This window comes from Pecten maximus, chromosome 9 (genome assembly GCF_902652985.1).
Source record: "Pecten maximus chromosome 9, xPecMax1.1, whole genome shotgun sequence".
NCBI classification, from domain to species: Eukaryota; Metazoa; Mollusca; class Bivalvia; order Pectinida; family Pectinidae; genus Pecten; species Pecten maximus.
In genome coordinates, this window is record NC_047023.1 from 38852760 (window position 1) to 38877946 (window position 25187).

The window sequence follows — 25187 nt, forward strand, 5'->3', positions numbered from 1 at the left end:
ATGATTCATACATGTCTTGTCTGGCAATAAAAAAAAATAAAAATAAAAAACAACTGTGTTTTAATACGTGGCAAATCAATAGAAGCATTAAGGTTGTTTTGATTTATTCACATTTCACCGAAGCCAAGTAAAAGAAAATTTCATCTTTGACAAAAGTCACCGAATCAAAAAACATTACTCCATTTTGACATATACATAAGTTCCTCGTAAGCAGATTTCATACTACAGCTCTTAGTATTTGATAGCTTAAACTAATACTAAATTAAATTACAATGCTAGGTATATACAACTGGAAATCTACCCAGTTCAAAATAAACCATGACAGAGCATGTACAGCGTCAGTAGTCTAAACAAAGCTTTGATAATGTATTTTTATGATCTATTTAAATCTGTCATTATATAAAACTGATGATAAGTGCTTCAGTATTACTCGGAGTAATTATCGCGTTGGGTATATTAGCACATTTAATCTAATTCCAGCCCGCTAACACATGTGTAGATATAGTAACAGTTTTATTTTGATGTGTACTTTCGCACGAACACTCGCATTCATGTTAGCCTAGTGCGAGAAACCATGTTTCTCAAGGGAGATAATACAATTGACACATTATGACGTCATAGATGATGACGTTCTATCACGTGTTAAGTTTGTTCCTGTTTATCCATTTCCGGTTTCTTCGAATTTTGTATTCCCGGCATCTTCTTGCAATACAGTGAATGTTTCAGATAGATTGCTGGCGTAAGTACTTTACAAAGTTGATTTAGCTCGTGCATAATTTTAGTGACTAGCTGGCATACCTTAGTTTGAATGGGATGTCAGTTACTCGGTCTTGCCACTTATTCGTCACATCACTCCAGAGTCGGAGGAAACTCGGACTAAGACCCATTGACATCTAGGCGGTTGTTCTAAACAGATAGGGATCATTACCACTGCTATAGAATTATACTATATACGTTTATTTCAGAAATGATTTGAAAACAATATCGTTCATCCTTTGGAGATGTCTGTTCGTCGGTACGTGTTATATTGTTGTTGTGTTGAGGAAGAAAAGGACGACAACTCTAGTCCACCACGTGTCAGTTATCAGCCATTCACGAACGAGTCCCTGGATCATCACGCCAAGAATGACAACCAGTCGGTAATTACACACTCTGATATCCCCATACCGCATGCTCTTTTTCGTTTGATAATTTAAATACAAATGTTCCCTCGGATAGTAAGGTAAGCGTTAAGATATTATTGTTTTGCTTTTTTATTGAAGGAATCAAAATAATATGCAAAAATATATGTCGCTATTAAAATGTAGTTTTTTTATTCAAGAAATGTTAGGGTCCCTATTCAATAAATCAACCACTATTTATTGATTTGGAAACATCAGTTCCTATTTAGTTAACAAGCATTGTTTAAGAAAGGGAATTTTATTACGCCTACTGACAATCATGGTAGCATATTAATAGATAAGTAATCCCATCCAGGCTCTTGTGGTCCGTATTGGTTCATACTCATTTCAGAAAATATTTCTCCTGAAAATCCACAATAAAAAATATTCATCAGAAAATTGAAAAAAAACCTTAACGGACAGCAATAAAACAGAATCTAATTTTAGTGAGTTATATTCGTTTTACATGCAGATTGAGCTAACCACATTTGAACACGAGGAAGTAAAATCCCACATAGGAGAGACTAACAAAGGAGCGGGCCAGGCGGACGGACGGACATGGCGAGGTACAGACGGACGCCACGTTTGACTGAAACTTGTACATTGTATAAGTCAGCCACAAGGCGGTCCAATTGCATATTTTCATGATTTTATCACAATATTAACAGATACCTGTACTTAATACTTAAGGTACAGTCCTCGGCTCTTGGTGTTTTCTTACTGAAAGAGACTTAGTTCATTAATATTATGTACACTGTAGGTATCTTTATTAATTATGGAGTCCATGGCTTCTAAATGGTAGACCTACTTGAAAACTGATCAGATTTTGTCGAAAGCTCAGGACGCTAATTTCGTACTTTCGAGATAAAACAATAAACTTTATCAATAATCCTTTAATGACACACCTCACGTGCACATACAAGAGAGTTCTCGGGAAATAACTCGATATTAACCCGTCTGAAAGGCACAGCAATTGTTTAGGCACTATCTGTACTGTACTTGCATTTTTTTCGTTTGTTTCTCTGCTATATTTGCACAATTTGCCATTTTTCTTTAACATTTTCCGTTCTGCCGACGACAGACGAAGATCTGTGCTTCAAGCACCGCCGCGTGCTGTACTGCCGACGTACGTCGCTAAGCATGACGAATCTATTTGACCCCGTAAAAGCGGACAAGGAAGAGGAAATAAACCAGTGTTTATCCGCAGCTCAGAAACGCTGTACATATCCACCCTCTAGGAGGAAGAACGGAATGAATATGTTAGGTATCGCATCTTTATTTTCGTCCTAATTTTCTATATATATATGTACACGGTATACATATTTCGAGTTTAAGATGTATTCTGGTGCGAGGACAAGATTGTCATATTTCACATTTTTCCCTCTTAGGAAGTTCCTGAAAATGAATGACAATCAGTATAATAAAACAAAATGTTAGCGTGCAGCAACCTCAAAATGTCAGCGTTCAACAGCCTATCTCATTCTAAAAAGTACCACTCATCCTCGGTCTTTTCGAAACGCGGAAATAAATTAGAATATTAGAAACCATGTAACGGCGACGCCATGGTGTGTTCAGGGACACGAGTGTGGCTATTTGGAAACTGGTAATTGGGCGAAAGGAGTTTGCATATCCTTATGATAAGGCCACGGCTCTATTTCACAACATTCTCCTAGTGTAATACGTGGGATGATGCAGGCAATGCAAACATGATGAAGCAAAAGTTTTTCTTAAATATGTTTATACATCCAACAAAACTTCCGCCTGCCGATGCTATGCATTCCAAATAGGAAGTGTAGTAATTCTGTATCAGTACATAGTGCCATCCGTCTAAGGTCATTTAAACTATTATATTTTACAGTGCGGCATAATCCACTGCAAAATTATCGTAAATTAGAATCCGACTCTGACAACTCGAGCAAGGACAGCATTTCCACGTCATCATCTTGTGAATCACAATCATCGACAGACCAGGAACCGGAAGTGACGTTACGGAAGATGCCAGAGCAAAAGTGTGGATCGAAATTGCCATGCAAATAAAGGCTATATGTATGTCAATGCCGAAATACCGGAAGAAGAACGTCCAAACGTGGAGTCAACCTGTCCTCTTTGTAAAGGTACTTAAACGGCATTTTATTTATTATCAGAACTTCGCAGGCTGTGCGTGATTATTGTAATATAGTAATCCATTGCAATCATTAAATCATCAATATGTTTTTTTTTTGACATCCATTTCTTTCATTAAGAATATGTTTTCTTATTGCAGTAGAAAGCAAGCAAAGCACAGTGGTGCTGAACTCATGACTGAATATATGACGCTGAACACGTGAACGGAAGTATGAAGCTGAACTCGTAAACGGAAGTATGAATCTGAACACGTGACCGAAGGTATCAGTCTTTATTCGAATAAATACATGTAACCAAACAGGAAGAAAACGTTGTTAGCCATGGTCTGTGTACTTGCCATGGTCTGTGTACTTGTTATCCGAAGATGAAGTCGGGATTAGGGTGTTGCTCTACGCTGTACAGTGACACACTACCAGATACGGCACTTATTACGTAAGCCATCACGTTATTAGTGGGACTGTCAGCGGGAGAAATCAACCTAAAAGAAATGGCAGCAAATTTTACGAATTATACTGAAATAACAATCACAATACCATTGAATTGATCAGCGACTTTCTATTTTTTCTTTTCTTCTTCTTTTTCTTTTGGCAACGGAAATCAATGTTGATAATTTTGCACGAAGATGTATCTAGTACATGTACATAGCAATATATTAAATTAGACTAATTCATCTTTTGTTCTTTCCAAACAATGCGGGTTGGATTGTAAAGCCATCGACTTTGTGTTTTTAGATAAAAGATGAATTAAGTGACAGATAGTAATTCCAGTTTTTTGGGGTTTTTTTTTGTTTTTGTTTTTTAAATAAGTCTCTAATGCTATGACATTTATATGTTACAAAAAAAATGTGATTTAACTGTATTGACGTCACTTTTACCCTATTGCGGATATATAGGCGTCTCCTGCCTCGTCCATATCGTATAATTCCTTCCAGACAAAATCAGTTCGGCCAGCGCGATGGGCGCTCTCGAATCTCGGAACTGGTGCACCACTTGTGGAATTGATCGTATAGAGGAAGAGGGCGCCCACAGTCTCACTTCCGACCAGCAGGAAATCGGAACCATTCTGTTGTACCAGCAAGTCCATCCCGTTCAGTTTCGGACCCTGTCAAACACCAAACGATTCTCAAAGTAAATCATAAGGTCGTCAACCATCAGACACTACTTATATTAAAATATCACTTATTAGATTCTACAGCTTAGTTATAAATTATGTGTGCTGTTCAATAAGGAAAGAAATGGTAAAGGGGATATTTAACATTGTATCAAAAACATTGTACGAAAACAACATGTAACGGTAGACATGTTTTCCAGACGACGTCTACATCTACATCATTGTTGAATGGTAGACGGATTTTGATCACAAGGCCACGAGTCGGACAGGGAGTTACTGGTGAGTCCTACCTGGAGGTCAGATGTCGAGTCCCGAAGATTCTCTGGTGATGTGTATGTGATGGTAGACGACACAACATCGGTGTTGAATACATTGTACATGAGGACTTCCATGTGTTTCTCGATCTCATCCTTACTGTCCCAAACAAGACTCATATCAGACGTGTCCCAGATAGAGAATCCTCGACCACCGAAGTGTGTAACTTGTCCAAGCTTATCGGAGAACAAATTTAATGAGTCGATGTTACTTACGGTCAGGTAACCTGTGAACACCAAACAATTAAAATCAGTCAGGAACAGAAGAAGCATACGTTGATATTAGATATGATTGATTAAACTTCTATACGAACGTTCTTAATATAGAAATAAAGAGATAAAAACGCCATTCATACCACCTGGAATTCATTTTTGCATTTCGACGGCTTGCATATGCTGGTTTTTGTTTTTAATTATTCCACTCTTTTGGTAGTTAATATATTATATTACACTGAATTCGATTCGCTGTTGTCCGTCGACATTATCCAATCAACGTTCGCGTGACAGATACTAATAGAGTTCATGTCTGACAAAAAACAAAGAGGCTAATAGTGTTTTCACAGTTTTCTGGACATTCACCAGAAATTCTACCAAACACTTACGATAGTATTCCATAAAATAACAAATACATAATGAAAGTACATGTAAAATTAATATATGCGAATCTGCCAAGAATATTTTTTTTGACAAGGCACTAATGATTCAAACAGCACCGAACATCGGTTTACCATCTATGTCATAAAACACGTATCACATGAGTATGATGATGATAACACTCAGGTAACTCCTGGACGTAAAGACTTGTACAAAAGACACCCATATGACTAGAAATGAAAAGGAATTTAGTAATAGATAGAGTAAATGTACAGAGAACCCCGCCATACTGCCGTTTCTCCTTCTACTCGTCAGGTTTACTAGGGTCCCACTAAAGGGAAGGATGGCTTTAGAGAGGAACTGACCCCTTTTAATAATTTGGTATTTTCTGAATATTGAATTATTTGATAAATAATGAAACACGGGTGTGTGTATATTATAAACTGGGGCCACCATTTATAAATAAATCAACGTGCCTTGCAGGTAAACAATACGTATGATGCTGAAGAATTTGTAGTGTTCTGAATTTCAACTTCAGGGGGTATTACCAGCGACATGGTCAACAGATTTGCTACGCAAAAACAAATCGATGCATACAAGTATGAAAAGAAAAAATAACAAAACAAAAACAAAAAAACTGAGGGACTTGGCAAAGTCTCCCCCTGCCCTACCCTCATAAGCTCTTTGTTTTTAGATATAAACCCAATAAAGAATACGTGAAAAACATAGTTTGTTCCATTATGTTAGCTTATACCATTGTAGTATGTTTGGAAGTCTAGCCACCAAAATAACTACTGTCAACCAAAAATTAAATCTTTGTGATTCCTTCCTTGTTATACTGCATCTTGGCCGTTGTTGTGTATGTGTTTTTTTTTATAATATATTTAGTATTATAATGTTCGCAACCATACAGTGTACCACCGTCAGCACTTCCTGGAAAATGACTTCCTTTTGTTTGGATCGAGGCATGACAGTGATCAGAGTGGAAGAGATGTTAAAGATTGATAAATACAATCAGAAGCTCTTTAACAAAATGGCTCAGAGAGGTCCTCAAGCCTAACTGAAAAGCCCGATGACATGTAACAGGCAAGTAAAGTCAGGGTTATCCGCGATCAAGTGATCTAGAGTATATACAATATAAGTGTGTCTCTATTTAAAGATACAATAGTGAAATATAATGTAACCTGTCCTCGTTTAACCCATATATATTCTTAACTAACTACATTATTAACTCGAATGCTTTGGATGCTCTGGAAACTTCATGGAATGTTCCCGTACCATGACATGTTGAGCTCTAATTACATCACTATAGTATGTCAAACTGGGCCATAGCTGTATGTGGAATGAACAGCGTGTTCATGTCGATTCGGATTTGTTTACACATTGGAATGATGGAGTTTTAATATATTCTTAAATGAAATTGCCAAAGTTGTACAAAGCAACGAATTCGAATCAATGTGATTCAAAACAATGTTTTAGCTTACCTGCCATGTTTTCCAGTAATAAATCTGCATAAAATGTTGAATTGTTTATACTCATTTCGTCGAATTTCTTCGCTGAAGAAAACAAATTAAAACAATATTCATTTCGACAGTCAACTTTTCCAATTAAAACTTGATGTGAATGAACATAGAAGACTATTCCTTGTTACTTGATGTATAACGGTTGTTTCGTGGGGTGGACACTTTGATATCTTTCACGAATGCGAGTGAAAAAATAGTGTCAACCCCATGAAATGAAATACAACTGTTATTCATCTGAAAACATGGAATGTTCTATTACATTTTATCTCACCTTTACCGATGTCAGTTTTTGTCTGTTTGCTTTCCGTGTCATTATTACTCAGCTGAATTATATTGAACACAAGTTCCGAAAGTATATAAAGTATATCAATAAAGCACGTGTAATGCTCCAGCAGTAAATATTATAGGATCAATAGAATATAATCAAAATCGGTGTGATATATGCAATTACTCTAAAGTTATGATCTTATACGCTGCATCTGGTTAGTATGTATAGTCCATACCCCTACTATATCAACTAGGTGTAACACTTGAAGATCGTAAGATACATCGACTGTGGAACAAAAGTAGGCGATCCTCCTTCGAGCTGTTTTAAAGCGGACAGTCTGATTGGTCGACAATTAAAGTTAGTATTGTTTACAGAGCTGTCGACTAATCAGATTACCCGTTGCAAACTCGCTCTAAAATATGTATCCTACTTCCGTTCCACTGTTGATTTTGGTCCATTTTCTGATCTTTAAATCATTGTTTCACGACAAAGAATACCACGTGTTGATATCTTAATTGAGGATTCTAAACCAAGGTACGTTACTGAAGATTGTGTGCAATTGATATTTTTAGTCAGATCGAACTTAGATTCTTAATAGAAGCTCATCCCCCACTTTCGACATTCCAAGTGTTCCACCTTTTTGCTGATATAGTACACAATTTAGGAGTATATCTAACCAACGCATGTGCATTACTCATGACGAGACACTTGCTCGTTTGACGAGAGCTTGGTTTGTTGTTCATACAAGTAGAATGTCACTGTCCAATTACATAACATTACATAAAACCACTGTATGCTGTTTATTCGTTATTTTTTCTTGTGTTTTGTTTTTTTACCCATTCACTCATTATTTTATAGATCAAAATCCATTGGGAAGATTTTTTCCCATTTTTGTTGCATTTTTAAAAATTGCGACCAATAGTCTTCAATTGTTATTATTTTAATATCAATTCGATAATGATTATTATTTATATGATTGGTTTGTCCCGTTATGGTAACTACGGAATGGACTACAGACAATGATGACCGACATATTGGACGACTTGATTGTGTTTCGTTAATGTTACATACCTCTAACAAGAGCATCCGACTTGGCATTATCAGCCCAGGTAAAACCATGCACACTGCTTGTATATGATGTCGTGGCGCCCTCGTTGGCAGTAAACAAATACGTCTTTCTTCCAACAGTGTACGTCTTAGCTATATCCGGCTGTTGGAGACTTACCCATGGATATTGCCGTAGATGGATACCTAGAGGGTATGCGGAAAGTGACGTTGGTAGTGTTTATGATATTGAAAAATATAACGTGACATCTGCTTTGTACAGTAAATACAAAAATACATGTTTTGCGTGCAAATTCGTTCGTACACAATGATGTCAGAAATGAGAATGTAATATGGTAAAATAGCGTTCAATGATTTCTGTTATAATGATTTAGTTTGTTTTACGAAGCATATATTATAATGACGCTGATGTAAGAGTATCTCTTTCATTTCCAGGTTTTATTACTTTTCTTGACCTAGGCGTTGACCTTTTTGTAATAGTCACCATAGCCTTGAATGAGCTGCTGCCCATACTGCTATGTTTTACAGCCTACGGGAGCGCAGCTAATGAGATACATGAGCTATACTACTGGTGAAGGAAAGCCTTCGCTATACTGCCTACAAACCTCATCTCTATCTGTTGAGTCAATCCTACGTTATACTGCCTACAAACCTCCATCCCTATCTGTGGAGACAATCCTACGTTATACTGCCTACAAACCTCCATCTCTATCTGTGGAGTCAATCCTACGTTATACTGCCTACAAACCTCCATCTCTATCTGTGGAGTCAATCCTACGTTATACTGCCTACAAACCTCCATCTCTATCTGTGGAGACAATCCTACGTTATACTGCCTACAAACCTCCATCTCTATCTGTGGAGTCAATCCTACGTTATACTGCCTACAAACCTCCATCTCTATCTGTGGAGTCAATCCTACGTTATACTGCCTACAAACCTCCATCTCTATCTGAGGAGTCAATTCTACGTTATACTGCCTACAAACCTCCATCTCTATCTGTGGAGTCAATTCTACGTTATACTGCCTACAAACCTCCATCTCTATCTGTGGAGACAATCCTACGTTATACTGCCTACAAACCTCCATCTCTATCTGTGGAGTCAATCCTACGTTATACTGCCTACAAACCTCATCTCTATCTGTGGAGTCAATCCTACGTTATACTGCCTACAAACATCCATCTCTATCTGTGGAGTGAATCCTACGTTATACTGCCTACAACCTCCATCTCTATCTGTGGAGTCAATCCTACGTTATACTGCCTACAAACCTCCATCTCTATCTGAGGAGTCAGTCCTACGTTATACTGCCGACAAACCTCCATCTCTATCTGTGGAGTCAATCATACGTTATACTGCCTACAAACCTCCATCTCTATCTGAGGAGTCAATTCTACGTTATACTGCCTACAAACCTCCATCTCTATCTGTGGAGTCAATCCTACGTTATACTGCCTACAAAGCTCCATCTCTATCTGTGGAGTCAATCCTACGTTATACTGCCTACAAAACTCCATCTCTATCTGTGAAGTCAATCCTACGTTATACTACCTACAAACTTCCATCTCTATCTGTGGAGTCAATCCTACGTTATACTGCCTACAAACCTCCATCTCTATCTGTGGAGTCAATCCTACGTTATACTACCTACAAACCTCCATCTCTATCTGTGGAGTCAATCCTACGTTATACTGCCTACAAACCTCCATCTCTATCCGTGGAGTCAATCCTACGTTATACTGCCTACAAACCTCCATCTCTATCTGAGGAGTCAATTCTACGTTATACTGCCTACAAACCTCCATCTCTATCTGTGGAGTCAATCCTACGTTATACTGCCTACAAACCTTCATCTCTATCTGTGGAGTCAATCCTACATTATACTGCCTACAAACCTCCATCTTTATCTGTGGAGTCAATCCTACGTTATATTGCCTACAAACCTCCATCTCTATCCGTGGAGTCAATCCTACGTTATACTGCCTACAAACCTCCATCTCTATATGTGGAGTCAATCCTACGTTATACTGCCTACAAACCTCCATCTCTATATGTGGAGTCAATCCTACGTTATACTGCCTACAAACCTCCATCTCTATCTGTGGAGTCAATCCCGATGTCCTTCCATTCTTTCTTGGTTAAAGGCCATAGATCACTTATCACTCCATCAGACAGGGACAGTTTAGCAACGGCATTATTTTCCTGTTAATGAAAAATGAAAACAGATACCAGCAACAGTGAATATTTTAGAGTTGATAAATGACTTCATGGTGAATACGGATTGGTATACAATCTATATTGTATCTAATCAAAACAGTTGTACATTACTAGTACCACGTGATCTAGTAGTATTGCTCTGTAATGTATTTAAGAAATTCCTCAATGTCTCTAAGGATACCTAATTTGCAAAGTATATAATTTCTCATTAAGTGTACAGAGTTGTATTAACACATATTTGGGTTATTTTACGCAAGAAAAGTCGAACTTCGTTATCCCGATATCAGTTTGGTAAAAAAGCTTCGAGTTATCCAGAGTATTCGAGGTAGCATTTTCGATATTTCAGTGGTTTTTCACCGTATGTGATCGTAACCACTGACGTATTGAGGATGTCGAGGTAACTGCATAGAAACTGAATTGTTTACTTCGAGATAAGCAGGATCTTGGAGTTATAAACTTATAAAATAAAGTTTTAACCTTAGAGGATACATCATGTTGAATACCTGTATTATTAACGACAATGATACAATCTCGATCGAAACACAAGTGAAAAATATCGTCATTCAAGTGAAATTTATTTTACCTATAATGTTTTACATTTATCAAATGTTTATTAGATTTAAAAACAAAAAGCAAAACAAAAAACCACACAAACAATGATTTTTTTTTTCATTTTTTAAAACTGATCAACTCCAAAATTTCAATGGTAAACATGAGTATTGCTCTTTAGCAAATTACATATACATGCATGCATGTACATTGTGCATTTTTAAAGAACTTCCCTTAAAATGACAAAATGAAATATATATGTTTATGTATATTATATAAGATATGTTAAAGAGTCGATTAAATACTGACACTGCTCCATGGATAAATGTCAACTTATTATTACATCGTTAATACTGAAGCTGACAAAGAAGAGGAGAGCGATGTGAACATACCTGTAGGGTGATGTAGGCGTATCTAGAGTCAGCTGTGACTGCTATGTACTCTGGCTCCAGGCCCTGCGCGACAGATACGGGGTTAGGAAGGGGCCAGGTGTTGGAAGGTACGTAACGCGCTGGTATACGGATGTCATACCTGTAAAAATTACATGTCATTCCAATTTATATTTCATAACCGCCATCTGATAAACCTGACCTTTAAAGTAATCGAAAACCTTATCAAACTGTTAAGCGTTTGTCCCTAGGAAGTGCGAAATTTTACTCTACTGCATTTAATAAGGAGTTGTTGTGAAAAGCCACCATGCCCGTATTCATGAAACCGTACTAATGCTCAAAGATCCTGCATGATGTCTAAAACATATCAGTTACATGGAGTCGCATGACTTCAAAATATGCAAAGCACTTTCTTACCGAGAATTGAAGCTTTCAAAACCTGCTATTTTCTCCGATGGACTGCCCGTCCTTTCTGTGCGTATGATGTGAACAGAGCCCTTGGGATCTACAAATTTATTAGTGATGTCACGGCCAGGTCTCCCTTCATTGGCCACCAAGAGCACACCACAATCCGGAGTGTAGGTCAACATATCGGGAAATACCCCCACTGAAGAGGAATAGTTCGTTAGTATACTACGTAATTTAGACTAACGTTTTGACACCCGTTAATGTGTCTTATGAATTCGTTGCCACTACACCAGTCCAATATAACTAGTAGGTTTTGATTTTTAGGGCTGGTGTCGTCGATAAAGCAGACGATATCTATTTACCTTCTCTGCAAACTTTGCTTTTGAGGTAAGAAGAATCGCTCAAGCAGACGACACCTATAATCTTCTGAAACAACATGTTTTAGTGTCTCTGTCACATCATACAATGAAGTAAATGCACTAGTAATCATACAAAAACACACAATAATAGTATCAAATGATTGTCTTCGTTTATAGTTAATATACAAATGTACATGTTTGTTTGTTATAGATCTAGGAATAATCAGATCTAGGAATAATTAGATCTAGGAATAATTACACGTTTCATATCTAGATTCTTTACGTCTCCTTAACACCCGTTCGGATATGAACATGGCTTTGCGGCGACGTTAAACACCGTAAAACAAACAAGCTTAATCAATAAAGGGACTATGGACACTAATCTGAATTACCTCCAAAGAATAACACTGACTGTTGTTCAATCATACATATGCAAATTTCGATTTACGTTGATTTTCTGAAAGAACATCCGGCCTTGTTCTCCTTATACTTTTTCAAGGATCTCAATTTACACATTTGAATGTATCTATTATTTCTATTTCGTCCCCGATTTTATTGATTTTGAAATAGAAAGACGCAATACATGTATGCAAATGAGTATTGCGTTTGCTTCTAATTTATTTATTCAATCGAAAGCCATGGCAGTCAACCACCTTCCTTCATCGATTATTAGAATGTATGAACAAAGTTGCAGTGATAACATATTTTTTAAAGGTGGATGCTCCATATTTAATTGGTAACAATATGAAAATGTTATTTGATACTTTTCATAGAATAGTGCAAATTATCTAAGCGAAATTATCATTCAGAAGACTCTTTCTCTTGAAATACATCTATAATCATTGCATTATTAACTAATAATAAACTCATCAATTACATGGTCTCTATAACTAATCAATTACGTGGTCACTATAACTAATCAATCACAAGGTCTATATAACTAATCAATTACATGGTCTACATGTATATAACTAATCAATTACATGGTGACTATAACTAATCAATTACATGGTCTCTATAACTAATCAATTACATGGTCTATATAACTAATCAATTACATGGTCACTATAACTAATCAATTACATGGTTTATATAACTAATCAATTACAGGGTCACTATAACTAATCAATTACATGGTCACTATAACTAATCAATTACATGGTCACTATAACTAATCAATTACATGGTCACTATAACTAATCATTTACATGGTCTCTATAACTAATCAGTTACATGGTCTCTGTAACTAATCAATTACATGGTCTATATAACTAATCAATTACATGGTCTATATAACTAATCAATTACATGGTCACTATAACTAATCAATTACATGGTCACTATAACTAATCAATTACATGGTCACTATAACTAATCAATTACATGGTCACTATAACTAATCAAATACATGGTCACTATAACTAATCAATTACATGGTCTCTATAACTAATCAATTACATGGTCTCTATAACTAATCAATTACATGGTCACTATAACTAATCAATTACATGGTCTATATAACTAATCAATTACATGGTCACTATAACTTATTAATTACATGGTCTCTATAACTAATCAATTACGTGGTCACTATAACTAATCAATTACATTGTCTCTATAACTAATCTTTTACATGGTCACTATAACTAATCAATCACACGGTCTATATAACTAATCAATTACATGGTCACTATAACTAATCAATTACACGGTCTATATAACTAATCAATTACTTGGTCTCTATAACTAATCAATTACATTGTCAACATAACTAATCAATTACATGGTCTCTATATAACTAATCAATTACATAGTCACTATAACTAATCAATTACATGGTCTCTATATAACTAATCAATTACATGGTCACTATAACTAATCAATTACATTGTCAACATAACTAATCAATCACAAGGTCTCTATAACTAATCAATTACATGGTCACTATAACTAATCAATTACATGGTCTATATAACTAATCAATTACATGGTGACTATAACTAATCAATTACATTGTCACTATAACTAATCAATTACATGGTCACTATAACTAATCAATTACATGGTCTATATAACTAATCAGTTACATGGTATCTATAACTAATCAATTACATGGTCACTATAACTAATCAATTACATGGTCACTATAACTAATCAGTTACATGGTCACTATAACTAATCAGTTACATGGTATCTATAACTAATCAATTACATGGTCACTATAACTAATCAATTACATGGTCACTATAACTAATCAATTACATGGTCTCTATAACTAATCAATTACATGGTCACTATAACTAATCAATTACATGGTCACTATAACTAATCAATGACATGGTCACTATAACTAATCAATTACATGGTCACTATAACTAATCAATGACATGGTCACTTTAACTAATCAATTACATGGTCTCTATAACTAATCAATTACATGGTCTATATAACTAATCAATTACATGGTCACTATAACTAATCAATTACATGGTCTATATAACTAATCAATTACATGGTCTCTATAACTAATCAATTACATGGTCACTATAACTAATCAGTTACATGGTCACTATAACTAATCAAGTACATGGTCACTATAACTAATCAATTACATGGTCTATATAACTAATCAATTACATGGTCACTATAACTAATCAATTACATGGTCACTATAACTAATCAATTACATGGTCACTATAACTAATCAATTACATGGTCTATATAACTAATCAATTACATGGTCACTATAACTAATCAATTACATGGTCACTATAACTAATCAATCACATGGTCACTATAACTAATCAATTACATGGTCTATATAACTAATCAATTACATGGTCACTATAACTAATCAATTACATGGTCTCTATAACTAATCAATTACATGGTCTATATAACTAATCAATCACATGGTCTCTGTAACTAATCAATTACATGGTCACTATAACTAATCTATTATTATACCACGCAATTGCTTACTGCCTGTAATTGGACACATGGCGATTTGTCTCGAACACTACACAAATGACAACTTTGTCCCGAACACTACACAAATGACAATTTTGTCTCGAACATTACACAAATGACAATTTGTCTCGAACATTACACAAATGACAATTTTGTCTCGAACACTACACAAATGACAATTTTGTCTCGAACATTACACGTATGATAATTTGTCTAGAACATTACACAAATGACAATTTTGTCTCGAACATTACACGTATGATAATTTGTCTAGAACATTACACAAATGACGATTTGTCTCGAAAATTACACAAATGACGGTTTGTCTCAAACATTACACAAATGACGATTTAATTTGTGTCGAACATTACACAACTGACGGTTTGTCTCTAATATTACACAAAAGACGTTTTGTCTCGATCATTACATAAATTATTACACAAAAGACGTTTTGTCTCGAACATTACACAAATGACAATTTGTCTCGAAAATTACACAAATGACAATTTTGTCTAGAACATTACACAAATGACGATTTGTCTTGAAAATTACACAAAATGACAATTTTGTCTCGAACATTACACAAATGATAATTTGTCTCGAAAATTACACAAATGACAATTTGTCTCGAACATTACACAAATGACGGTTTGTCTATAACATTACACAAATGACGGTTTGTCTCGAACATCACACAGATGACGTTTTGTCTCGAACATCACACAATGCCTTTATCCACACTAGCGATATCACTTCTCTAGATGTATATACTGTAATGATAGATATTTTCCAGGGGTTCAAATTTCCGATATTTTCAACGATAAAATAAGAAATGCTGAGGAGTAGAAACCTTGAAAATAAAATTAGTAGAACAAAAATCTACGTCCATTTTACTCCGCTGAAACACACTATTAAGTTTTGATAAAACTGCAAAAAATCATATTATCTTTTACAGTATATGCCTCGTCATGCAAATACTATGTTACATACCACTTTTGTTCCATGCATCTTTACAACAAGAATGATTTTTTTCAATAGAAAATACCTATTATAAACATACGTCACACGCAACAACAAACATGAAAATTACGCAAAGTTTTTAAGCTTGAGAATACCACAATTTCCTCAGCTTTTAATAGAACGTTTGATTATTTTTAAACTGACACTTGGAAATGATGTCTGTAATGTAAATGTAATAATAATCACGTTTTACCTGGGAGATGAGTTCCATCGGCTTGTAGGAAACTATCACCCTTGGTGAACGTTTTGAAGAAATATATATGGCCCTCGTACACGTCCCTGACACCAGAGGTCACTGCAACGGCGATCTCATCTCCACATATAGCAATGTCACGTGGTATCCCATCAGCTGCTGTGAACTGGTGCGTTAGAGCACGGACGGGGTTGGCAGGGTCGGATATGTCGAGGATATGAATTAATCTTGACGTTTCTCCTGCAAGTAAAACAATTTGAATTAATTCCTTTCAAATATTTCTATGGAAATAGACGTTTCTCATGAAGAAAACTAGTCACATGACTAACACATTTTGATGTTCTGTTTGATACACCGATTCTTATATCAGGGAGATACTGCCACAGAGACAATGTCGAATTTCAAAGGGTTACGTTTCATTCGCTCTGAGCACACCTGGATATGTCATGACAAAATCGAAGGCACGATCAGCTATATATTGTGGATAAAACAACAAGATTATAGTTTGATCTGGTACTTTGATTTGACCAACCATGAACTTAGTTGTCGCTCCTCTGTAATCATCAAAGGAATCGCAAATAGAGTCAAATAAACATAGATGGCTAAACGTGAAGGGTCTACGTACTGGGAAATGATGTCTATTCCCTTCAACAGTTTTACATTATGTTAAAACCAATCTAGATTCCCCTAAATCTCAACTCCTGTAGCTCAAAGCATAGCTGAACGAAACAACTGCATGGTGAAGCTGCATTCATAATTGCACGCTTACCCACAACATAGAGCATTTTCTTTTTCGGATCATATGCTCCCTCCTCAGCCGTTCCACCAAATAATTGAAAGGTTTCCGATGGCGTTACCTTGGTCGGAAGTTTAGTGTACGACAGTGGTTTGAGGTAGTAATTGGCCAAAGTCCCACCAAACACACATACCAATATCAGAACAGAAGTAGGCGCCATTGTAACCTTAAAGGGAGAACATTTCACTACCGTAAACATAAATATCATGATATCTTTGTTTTTTGTTTGTTTTTACCACACAAAAATATGATACGATCACATTTTTGTCAAAACATGGATATCTAATAAAGAAGTGAACTCTCCCACTGTAATGTCAGAGATGTACATTACTTATGTGATGGCTATAGTTGAAACCATTGTAAAGGGACAAACAAATGAAAGGTTCCTTTAAACATATTTTTGTTCATAGATGTACTTTCAGCATATGCTGACGAACAAACATAAATATTTATAAATATTAATCAAATTCGATTTGATTTCCTTTGTGAGTTCCTGTGGTATCTTGTAAGAAGAAAATACACCTCTATCATCAATCGCATCTGAAAGATTCTTTTAGAAATATAATATCAATATATACAGAACATTAATCGCTCACCTTTGTCACGTATACAGCACCAAAGAGAGATTATGGTGACCTTTCAGTGTGTTATGTTGGACTTAATGTTGATAAGGAAATACTGATAAGAAGAGATTGTGTGGTATTGTATAACTTACTACAGACCTGTCACTTAAATCTACCTATGGTTCGTCTGACATAGTTCTGTTTCCTAAATTTCGAACAATGAAATTCCGTGCCCAAGGTGAAAACAATGCCATTTGTTTCTAAAGCTTTTTCGTCTTATTTTCACATTGATGATATTCATATCTAAAGGTCAAAAGACATGTTGAAGAAATAACAAGTTTGCCCTTCATAAACATCAACTCTCTATCTAAACATCAACTCTCTATATTAACATGAACTCTTTCTAAACATAAATTTTATATCTAAACATCAACATTCTATATAAACATCAACATTCTATATAAACATCAACTCTCTATCTAAACATCAACTCTCTATCTAAACATCAACTCTCTATATTAACATGAGCTCTTTCTAAACATAAATTTTATATCTAAACATCAACTCTCTATCTAAACATAAACTCTCCATCTAAACATACAATCTCTATCTAAACATCAACTCTCTATCTAAACATACAATCTCTATCTAAACATACAATCTCTATCTAAACATACAATCTCTATCTAAACATTAACTCTCTATCTAAACATATAATCTCTATCTAAACATACAATCTCTAAACATCAACTCTCTATCTAAACATACAATCTCTATCTAAACATACAATCTCTAAACATACAATCTCTATCTAAACATACAATCTCTATCTAAACATACAATCTCTATCTAAACATCAACTCTATATCTAAACATACAATCTCTATCTAATCATACAATCTCTATCTAAACAAAATACAATCTCTATCTAAACATACAATCTCTATCTAAACATACAATCTCTATCTAAACATTAACTCTCTATCTAAACATACAATCTCTATCTAAACATACAATCTCTATCTAAACATCAACTCTCTATCTAAACATACAATCTCTATCTAAACATACAATCTCTATCTAAACATAAACTCTCTATCTAAACATACAATCTCTATCTAAACATACAATCTCTATCTAAACATACAATCTCTATCTAAACATAAACTCTCTATCTAAACATACAATCTCTATCTAAACTTACAATCTCTATCTAAACATACAATCTCTATCTAAACATAAACTCTCTATCTAAACATACAATCTCTATCTAAACATACAATCTCTATCTAAACATCAACTCTATATCTAAACATACAATCTCTATCTAATCATACAATCTCTATCTAAACAAAATACAATCTCTATCTAAACATACAATCTCTATCTAAACATACAATCTCTATCTAAACATTAACTCTCTATCTAAACATACAATCTCTATCTAAACATCAACTCTCTATCTAAACATACAATCTCTATCTAAACATACAATCTCTATCTAAACATACAATCTCTATCTAAACATAAACTCTCTATCTAAACATACAATCTTTATCTAAACATACAATCTCTATCTAAACATACAATCTCTATCTAAACATAAACTCTCTATCTAAACATACAATCTCTATCTAAACTTACAATCTCTATCTAAACATACAATCTCTATCTAAACATAAACTCTCTATCTAAACATACAATCTCTATCTAAACATACAATCTCTATCTAAACATACAATCTCTATCTAAACATAAACTCTCTATCTAAACATACAATCTCTATCTAAACATACAATCTCTATCTAAACATCAACTCTCTCTTACATTCTGTAAGTATCTCAGAACAACAGAGAATCACCTGTAGCAGGATATCTTGATGAGGCAGGTAATACTTTGATCAACCTATAATCACTAGAATTAACAGATGACGTAAAGGGTAAGTCCCCACACTATTCTGTATCACTAGAATTCACAGTTACATAAGCTGAAATATTTAGCTGTATTAAGCACATTTTAGCGGAGTCCTGAAAATATTCTAGAAAGCAAGTAACTGTACTTCATTTCACTGATACGGATCAATGTGTCTTTCTGCATAAAATTTCATCTGTCTTGGAAGTGAGCCCCATGAGTGTTTTTTGCAAAGTATATTCAGGTAACAGCCAACCTCCAGTGATACTTCTCAACTCGTGCGTCTCCCCCGAAAAAGACTACAAATCCTTCTACACTAATGAGTCTCCCGATCAAGAAGAATATCCCAAGCTTCTCCACAGATGAATCTTCTGAGCAAGAAGAATACCTTCATTTTTTCGACAAATGAGTATATCTGTCAATATTCTAGCTTATCCACATACACGTCTCTCTCGAACAAAAGGAATATCGTAAACTTCTCCAGAAATGAGTATCTCAGTCAAGAAGAATATCCTAAGCTTATCCACATATAAGTCTCTGTCGGACAAGAAGAATATCGTCAGCTTTTCCAGGAATGAGTCTTCATAACAAGAATATTACCAACCTCTCTCTAAATGAATCTATTCCGAGCAAGTAAAATTAATTACACCAGCTACTCCACAAATAAGTGCCTCCAAAGGCATCTGGCTTCTCTACTCTATAATGAGCCTCATCAGGACAAGAAGATTACACTCGGCTTCTCTGCTCCATGGGGAGTTTCTCCGGGACAAGAAAAATACCCACAGTTTCTCTGCTCTACGGTGAGTCTCTCAAGGACAAGACAAATACCATAGCCTCTCTACTCTATAAATGAGTTTCTCCGGGACAAGAGAAATACACAAGTTTATTTGCTCTATGACGAGTCCCTCAAGGACAAGAAAAATATCCCAGTTTCTCTGCTCTATGATGAGTTTCTCCAGGACAAGAAAAATACCCTACTCCATGATGAGTCTCTCCGGGACAAGAAGATTAAACCCGACTTCTCTATGAATGAGTTTCTCAAGGACAAGAAGATGACACTCGGCTTCCATACTCTATGATGAGTTTCTCCAGGACAAGAAAAATACCCCAGTTTCTCTGCTCTATGATGAGTCTCTCCAGGACAAGAAAAATACCCCAGTTTCTCTGCTCTATGATGAGTCTCTCCAGGACAAGAAAAATACCCCAGTTTCTCTGCTCTATGATGAGTTTCTCAAGGACAAGAAAAATATCCCAGTTTCTCTGCTCTATGATGAGTCTCTCCGGGACAAGAATATTAAACCCGACTTCTCTCTGATGAGTTTCTCAAGGACAAGAAGATTAAATCCGACTTCTCTATGAATGAGTCTCTCCAGGACAAGAAGAATAAATCCGACTTCTCTCTGATGAGTTTCTCAAGGACAAGAAGATTAAACCCGACTTCTCTATGAATGAGTTTCTCCAGGACAAGGAAGTCTGGAAAAATATCTACTCCAGACCGATATAAAAAGTCGATAGGTCTACATTTAAACTGTAATATTTGTGCGGTCTTTTAATTCATATCTCGGATTGTAGTTTTGCAATAATCTGTCACCTTCTACAGCATCAAGCCTGAGACAGACAGACAGACAGACAGACAGACATACATTCTTTATTTCCTCTGGTTAGAAATTTACATCAATCATGCCATTTGTTTAAATCAAATCAAAATAACAAAGTATATACATAATCATAGAAGAGTGTTCATTTCTGAAATCATTGCAGGCACCAGATCCACAACATTCATCATCATCAAAGCCTACTTTTCGCGGTCCAAGCAAATATCATATCATATAACTTCCCAGTATGAACTGACATTGTCTTTCTTCTGGTAAGTGATCAAATTTTACGTAATCAGAGACGTCTAAAACGTTTACTAAAAACTCTAACAATGTATCGCGACTTTTGAACAGTGACGGACACTGGACTAGAAAATGAACCGTTATATTGACAGATTGCCTCTTACATAGTTTACATAACATCGTATTTTTTTCATGACGGTATGATAATTTTACAAGTTCACCAAGCTTCCACATATATTTCGGGTACTCCAGACTTAATAGCCACAGTGGGTTAGGACCTTCAGTACAATGAATTGAATTGTATGTATGTAGTCTTTCAGAAGATACCATGGCGTCTTGCCAGCTTTTATAGTATAACACTTTGACTGTATTTCTGCAAAAATTCTTCCAGGCTGTTCGCGAAGGACAAAAACCATCGAACACATAATCCAGCAACAAAGATGCGATGTTGAATTTTTGCGCAATGATGAATATATCGTGAACAAAACTTTCTGATTTCATAATTATATCACCGAATACAAAGGAGCACAATCTAATCGTGAAGAAAAATTGTTACTTGCCGAACAGAGCTTATTGAAAAGCATGAGTTTTCTACGTTCAACCTCGGCGTATATGTCTAATAGCCCGATGGCGCGCGTTGTAACTAAAGAAGGAGACGTTTGCTCGAAACCCTGGCACCTCCGTGCGGCATACCGTTGTACAATGTCGAGCTCCTGGCGAGATTGTTGTGTTGGATTAGCCCAGAGTTCCGATCCATAGAGAATTCGTGACTGGACCATAGATTTTACTAGCTTACAGCTTGTCAGTGGGTTCATTCCTCCACTGATGCCAACACTAATCAAAGAATTGAGTAGTTGTCTTCCCTTGGCACACGACAACTTTATGTTTTTGTCACAGTGTAGATTTGCAGAAAAACTTACTCCTGCGTACTCTTTGGTGGTGACCCACTGGATTGGTTGTCCTGCTAATCTACATTCAGTCTGTGGAAATCGCTTTCTGCTACCCCTGTGAAACATCATTAGTGAGCTCTTTGTGGGATTATAGCTCAAGCGCCATTTGCAAGAGAATTCGAACACTACGTCTAAGAGGTTCTGTAAATTACCAGTAGAGCAGTCCATAAGTAGGGTATCATCGGCTAAGAATACACATGGTAAATGTAGATCGTGAACGTGAAGACCGAAGTTAGATGAATCTAGTTTATGAATGAGATCATTGATCATTACTAGGAAGAACCACGAAGACAATGTTCGACCTTGAGCGACCCCTTGCTTGACCTTGTATGGATTTCTCGTTTTCCCCTCATATAGAACACACGAGGTTACGTCGTTGAATGAATTCGAGATAATACGCCAAATTTTACCATTGAGACCCATATTGTATATCTTGAAAAGGAGGCCGTTTATCCAGACACTATTGAATGCCTTTGCGTTGTCTAGAAATGCTGCGTAGACTCTCGTATCGCGTTCAAAATGGTGGCATATAGCTTCCTTTACTGTAAATGCAGCAGTAATACTTCCGCATTTTGGCCTAAAACCTTGTTGTAACCGATGTGGAAAGTCACTTTTAGTGCAGAAATTTAATATCCTTTCAAAAACAGTTTTTTCTAACAACTTTTGTAACACTGCGGTTAGTGTGATATCTCGATAGTTGTTTTTATCCAGTTTATCTTTCTTTCCACCTTTAAATAAGGAGATCACGATTCCGTGCTTAAAACAAGGTGGATAGTCTTCGACTTCGAGGATAATATTGTATAAGGAGACTAGTGTTTTAATCAGAATCAGGTGCGTACCTCCATATCGAATTTGCTCTACTACCACATGATCATGTCCTCCAGCTTTGTCGTTTTTCATAGTTTTTAGAGCGTTCATTATTTCTAGTTCCGTAATGTCATCTCGGCATATCGTGTTCTCATTATGATAACTCTGAGCGTGAATGTTACTGACGGCAGAGTCTATCAGGTGTTTATGCGTGCTATCAAAATAAGGTTTTAGGGTAGGACTCGCTAGTTTACTGTAGTGATCAGTCCATGCCTGTCTATTTACAATCGGGTCACGAGATACCTTGCCATCAATTCTCAGTCTGATGTTTCATGGCCTTTGATTTTTCGAGCCCGAGCTGTCTTGTAAAATGTTGCAGAATCTACCTCTGCTGCTACCTGCAGCTCATGAAGCTGGTTTTGTTCGTACTGCTGCCTCGCGTTATCGAGCTCTTTCCTAAAAGCACGTTTTTGCTCTTTGTATTGCCGATATGAGTGAAATTCCATCCCACGTGGTCTACCTTCTCCAAGCCATACGGGGCGTTTTTCACGCATCGCTTTATGCAGAACTTTCACTTGATTATAGTTCCAATAAGGCTTGATATATGCTCGGTATCGTTTCTTTGGAAGCGTTTCTTGTGCAGCCTCATGCATGCAATTAACTATAGATTTGAAGTGTTTCTCGAGGTAGTGGATATCTTTGAACGCTGACAGAAAGGTGTGTTTTTGACAAATTTTCTCGCTAATACGTTTTGCGTAGTCTGACTTTTGATTTGGCGTGCACTTCTTCCAGTTGACGGAATAAATACTACATTTATGGTAAGGAATGATGTCGGGAAGTGTATAACGCATTCGCACTGGCAAATGATCAGACACATTTAGGTAGTGGTCGTCTAGAATAGAACATTCCTGCACACAATCAACTTTGCAATTTTCAATCAAGATATGGCCTATTAGAGATTCATGACCATCTTTGGAGACAAACGTAGATGTCCCGCCATCGGTCCACGACTGCGAATTTACAGAAACCAAGTTTCGCTCATGCATAAAATTCTGTAGCACGATTCCCCTGTCGTTTGCTTTACAATGGTTTCTGGACCCAAATGATCGGCCAGTTTGAGCGTTAAAATCACCAAGGACAATTACATGACCTTGTTCGGAATAACGTTCATAAATGTCAGAGATGCATTTTAAAGAATCTATATATGACCGTATAGAGATATTTGTAGATGGCATTATCACACCTATTAAAAATACATACGATTTATCACGACGTTCAACGGAACAGCAAATAACTCTATCATTCCCTTCGTCCAGCATAGGCGATACATTTATTCCGCTTCTCCATAGAATAGCAATTCCATCGAAGCCACGACTACTTGTCCTATTTTCGGGTTCTATCGGTATGCGACTATCACAAACTCCAAAGACTTTGAAATGGTGATCAATGCTATTAAGAAAATTAATTTGCTCCGGAAGAAGCCAATGCTCCGTGATAACGGCAATGTCTGTATCGTTCAAGAGCATCGATAACATCGGGGTCCCGTACATTATACCCCGTATGTTCCAGGTAAGTAGAGTTACCATTACAAACAATAAGCATATCCGACTCTGGTATGTTGGTCTCAGTACCATGATGATTGCTTATTTTGACGCGACTTTCCATGAAAGCGATCACGATGCTCCAATTCACGAACGAGCACATTTTCAGGCCAGAAGCTAGGATCCATATCTTGTTCAAAGTCCTGTTCCCGCACGTTAAGTCGAGCAGTGTATGTCGGAACTTCACCTCCACAGAGCTTGATCATCTTCATGTATGTCACTTTAATACCACCATTAGCCGCGTATATAACGATGGAGTTAATTACTTAATTACACTAGCTACTCCACAAATGAGTGCCTCCAAATGCATCTGGCTTCTCTACTCTATACTGAGTCTCACCAGGACAAGACGATTACACCCGGCTTCTCTATGATGAGTCTCTCAAGGACAAGAAAAATATCCCAGTTTCTCTGCTCTATGATGAGTTTCTCCGGGACAAGAAAAATACCCTACT

At 36.1% G+C, this 25187-nt stretch overlaps 2 protein-coding genes across 3 annotated transcripts; one reads left to right on the forward strand and one right to left on the reverse strand.

The window, feature by feature from the left end:
- The first annotated feature begins 617 nt into the window (after positions 1 to 617).
- Positions 618 to 3638, forward strand: LOC117334312. The gene is made up of 6 exons (XM_033893839.1): positions 618 to 739; positions 966 to 1139; positions 1633 to 1726; positions 2242 to 2424; positions 3019 to 3274; positions 3424 to 3638. Exons 2-5 carry the CDS (start codon positions 1002 to 1004, stop codon positions 3195 to 3197), a joined length of 594 nt encoding a protein of 197 aa, XP_033749730.1. The 5' UTR covers positions 618 to 739; positions 966 to 1001; the 3' UTR covers positions 3198 to 3274; positions 3424 to 3638.
- On the reverse strand, positions 3542 to 17683 carry LOC117334311 (mesenchyme-specific cell surface glycoprotein-like). 2 transcript variants are annotated; one of them, XM_033893838.1, is made up of 11 exons: positions 17659 to 17683; positions 17036 to 17228; positions 16267 to 16506; positions 11734 to 11923; positions 11320 to 11458; positions 10249 to 10363; positions 8165 to 8344; positions 6787 to 6858; positions 4685 to 4935; positions 4159 to 4385; positions 3542 to 3762 (listed from the first exon to the last, which is right to left on the reverse strand). In XM_033893838.1, the coding sequence occupies exons 2-11, from the start codon at positions 17220 to 17222 to the stop codon at positions 3639 to 3641; spliced, it is 1725 nt and encodes a 574-aa protein (XP_033749729.1). In that variant the 5' UTR covers positions 17223 to 17228; positions 17659 to 17683; the 3' UTR covers positions 3542 to 3638. The 2 variants fall into 2 exon arrangements, with proteins under 2 accessions (XP_033749729.1, XP_033749728.1); XM_033893837.1 differs by lacking the exon at positions 17659 to 17683 and having other exon boundaries at positions 17036 to 17293.
- Positions 17684 to 25187: the final 7504 nt, after the last annotated feature.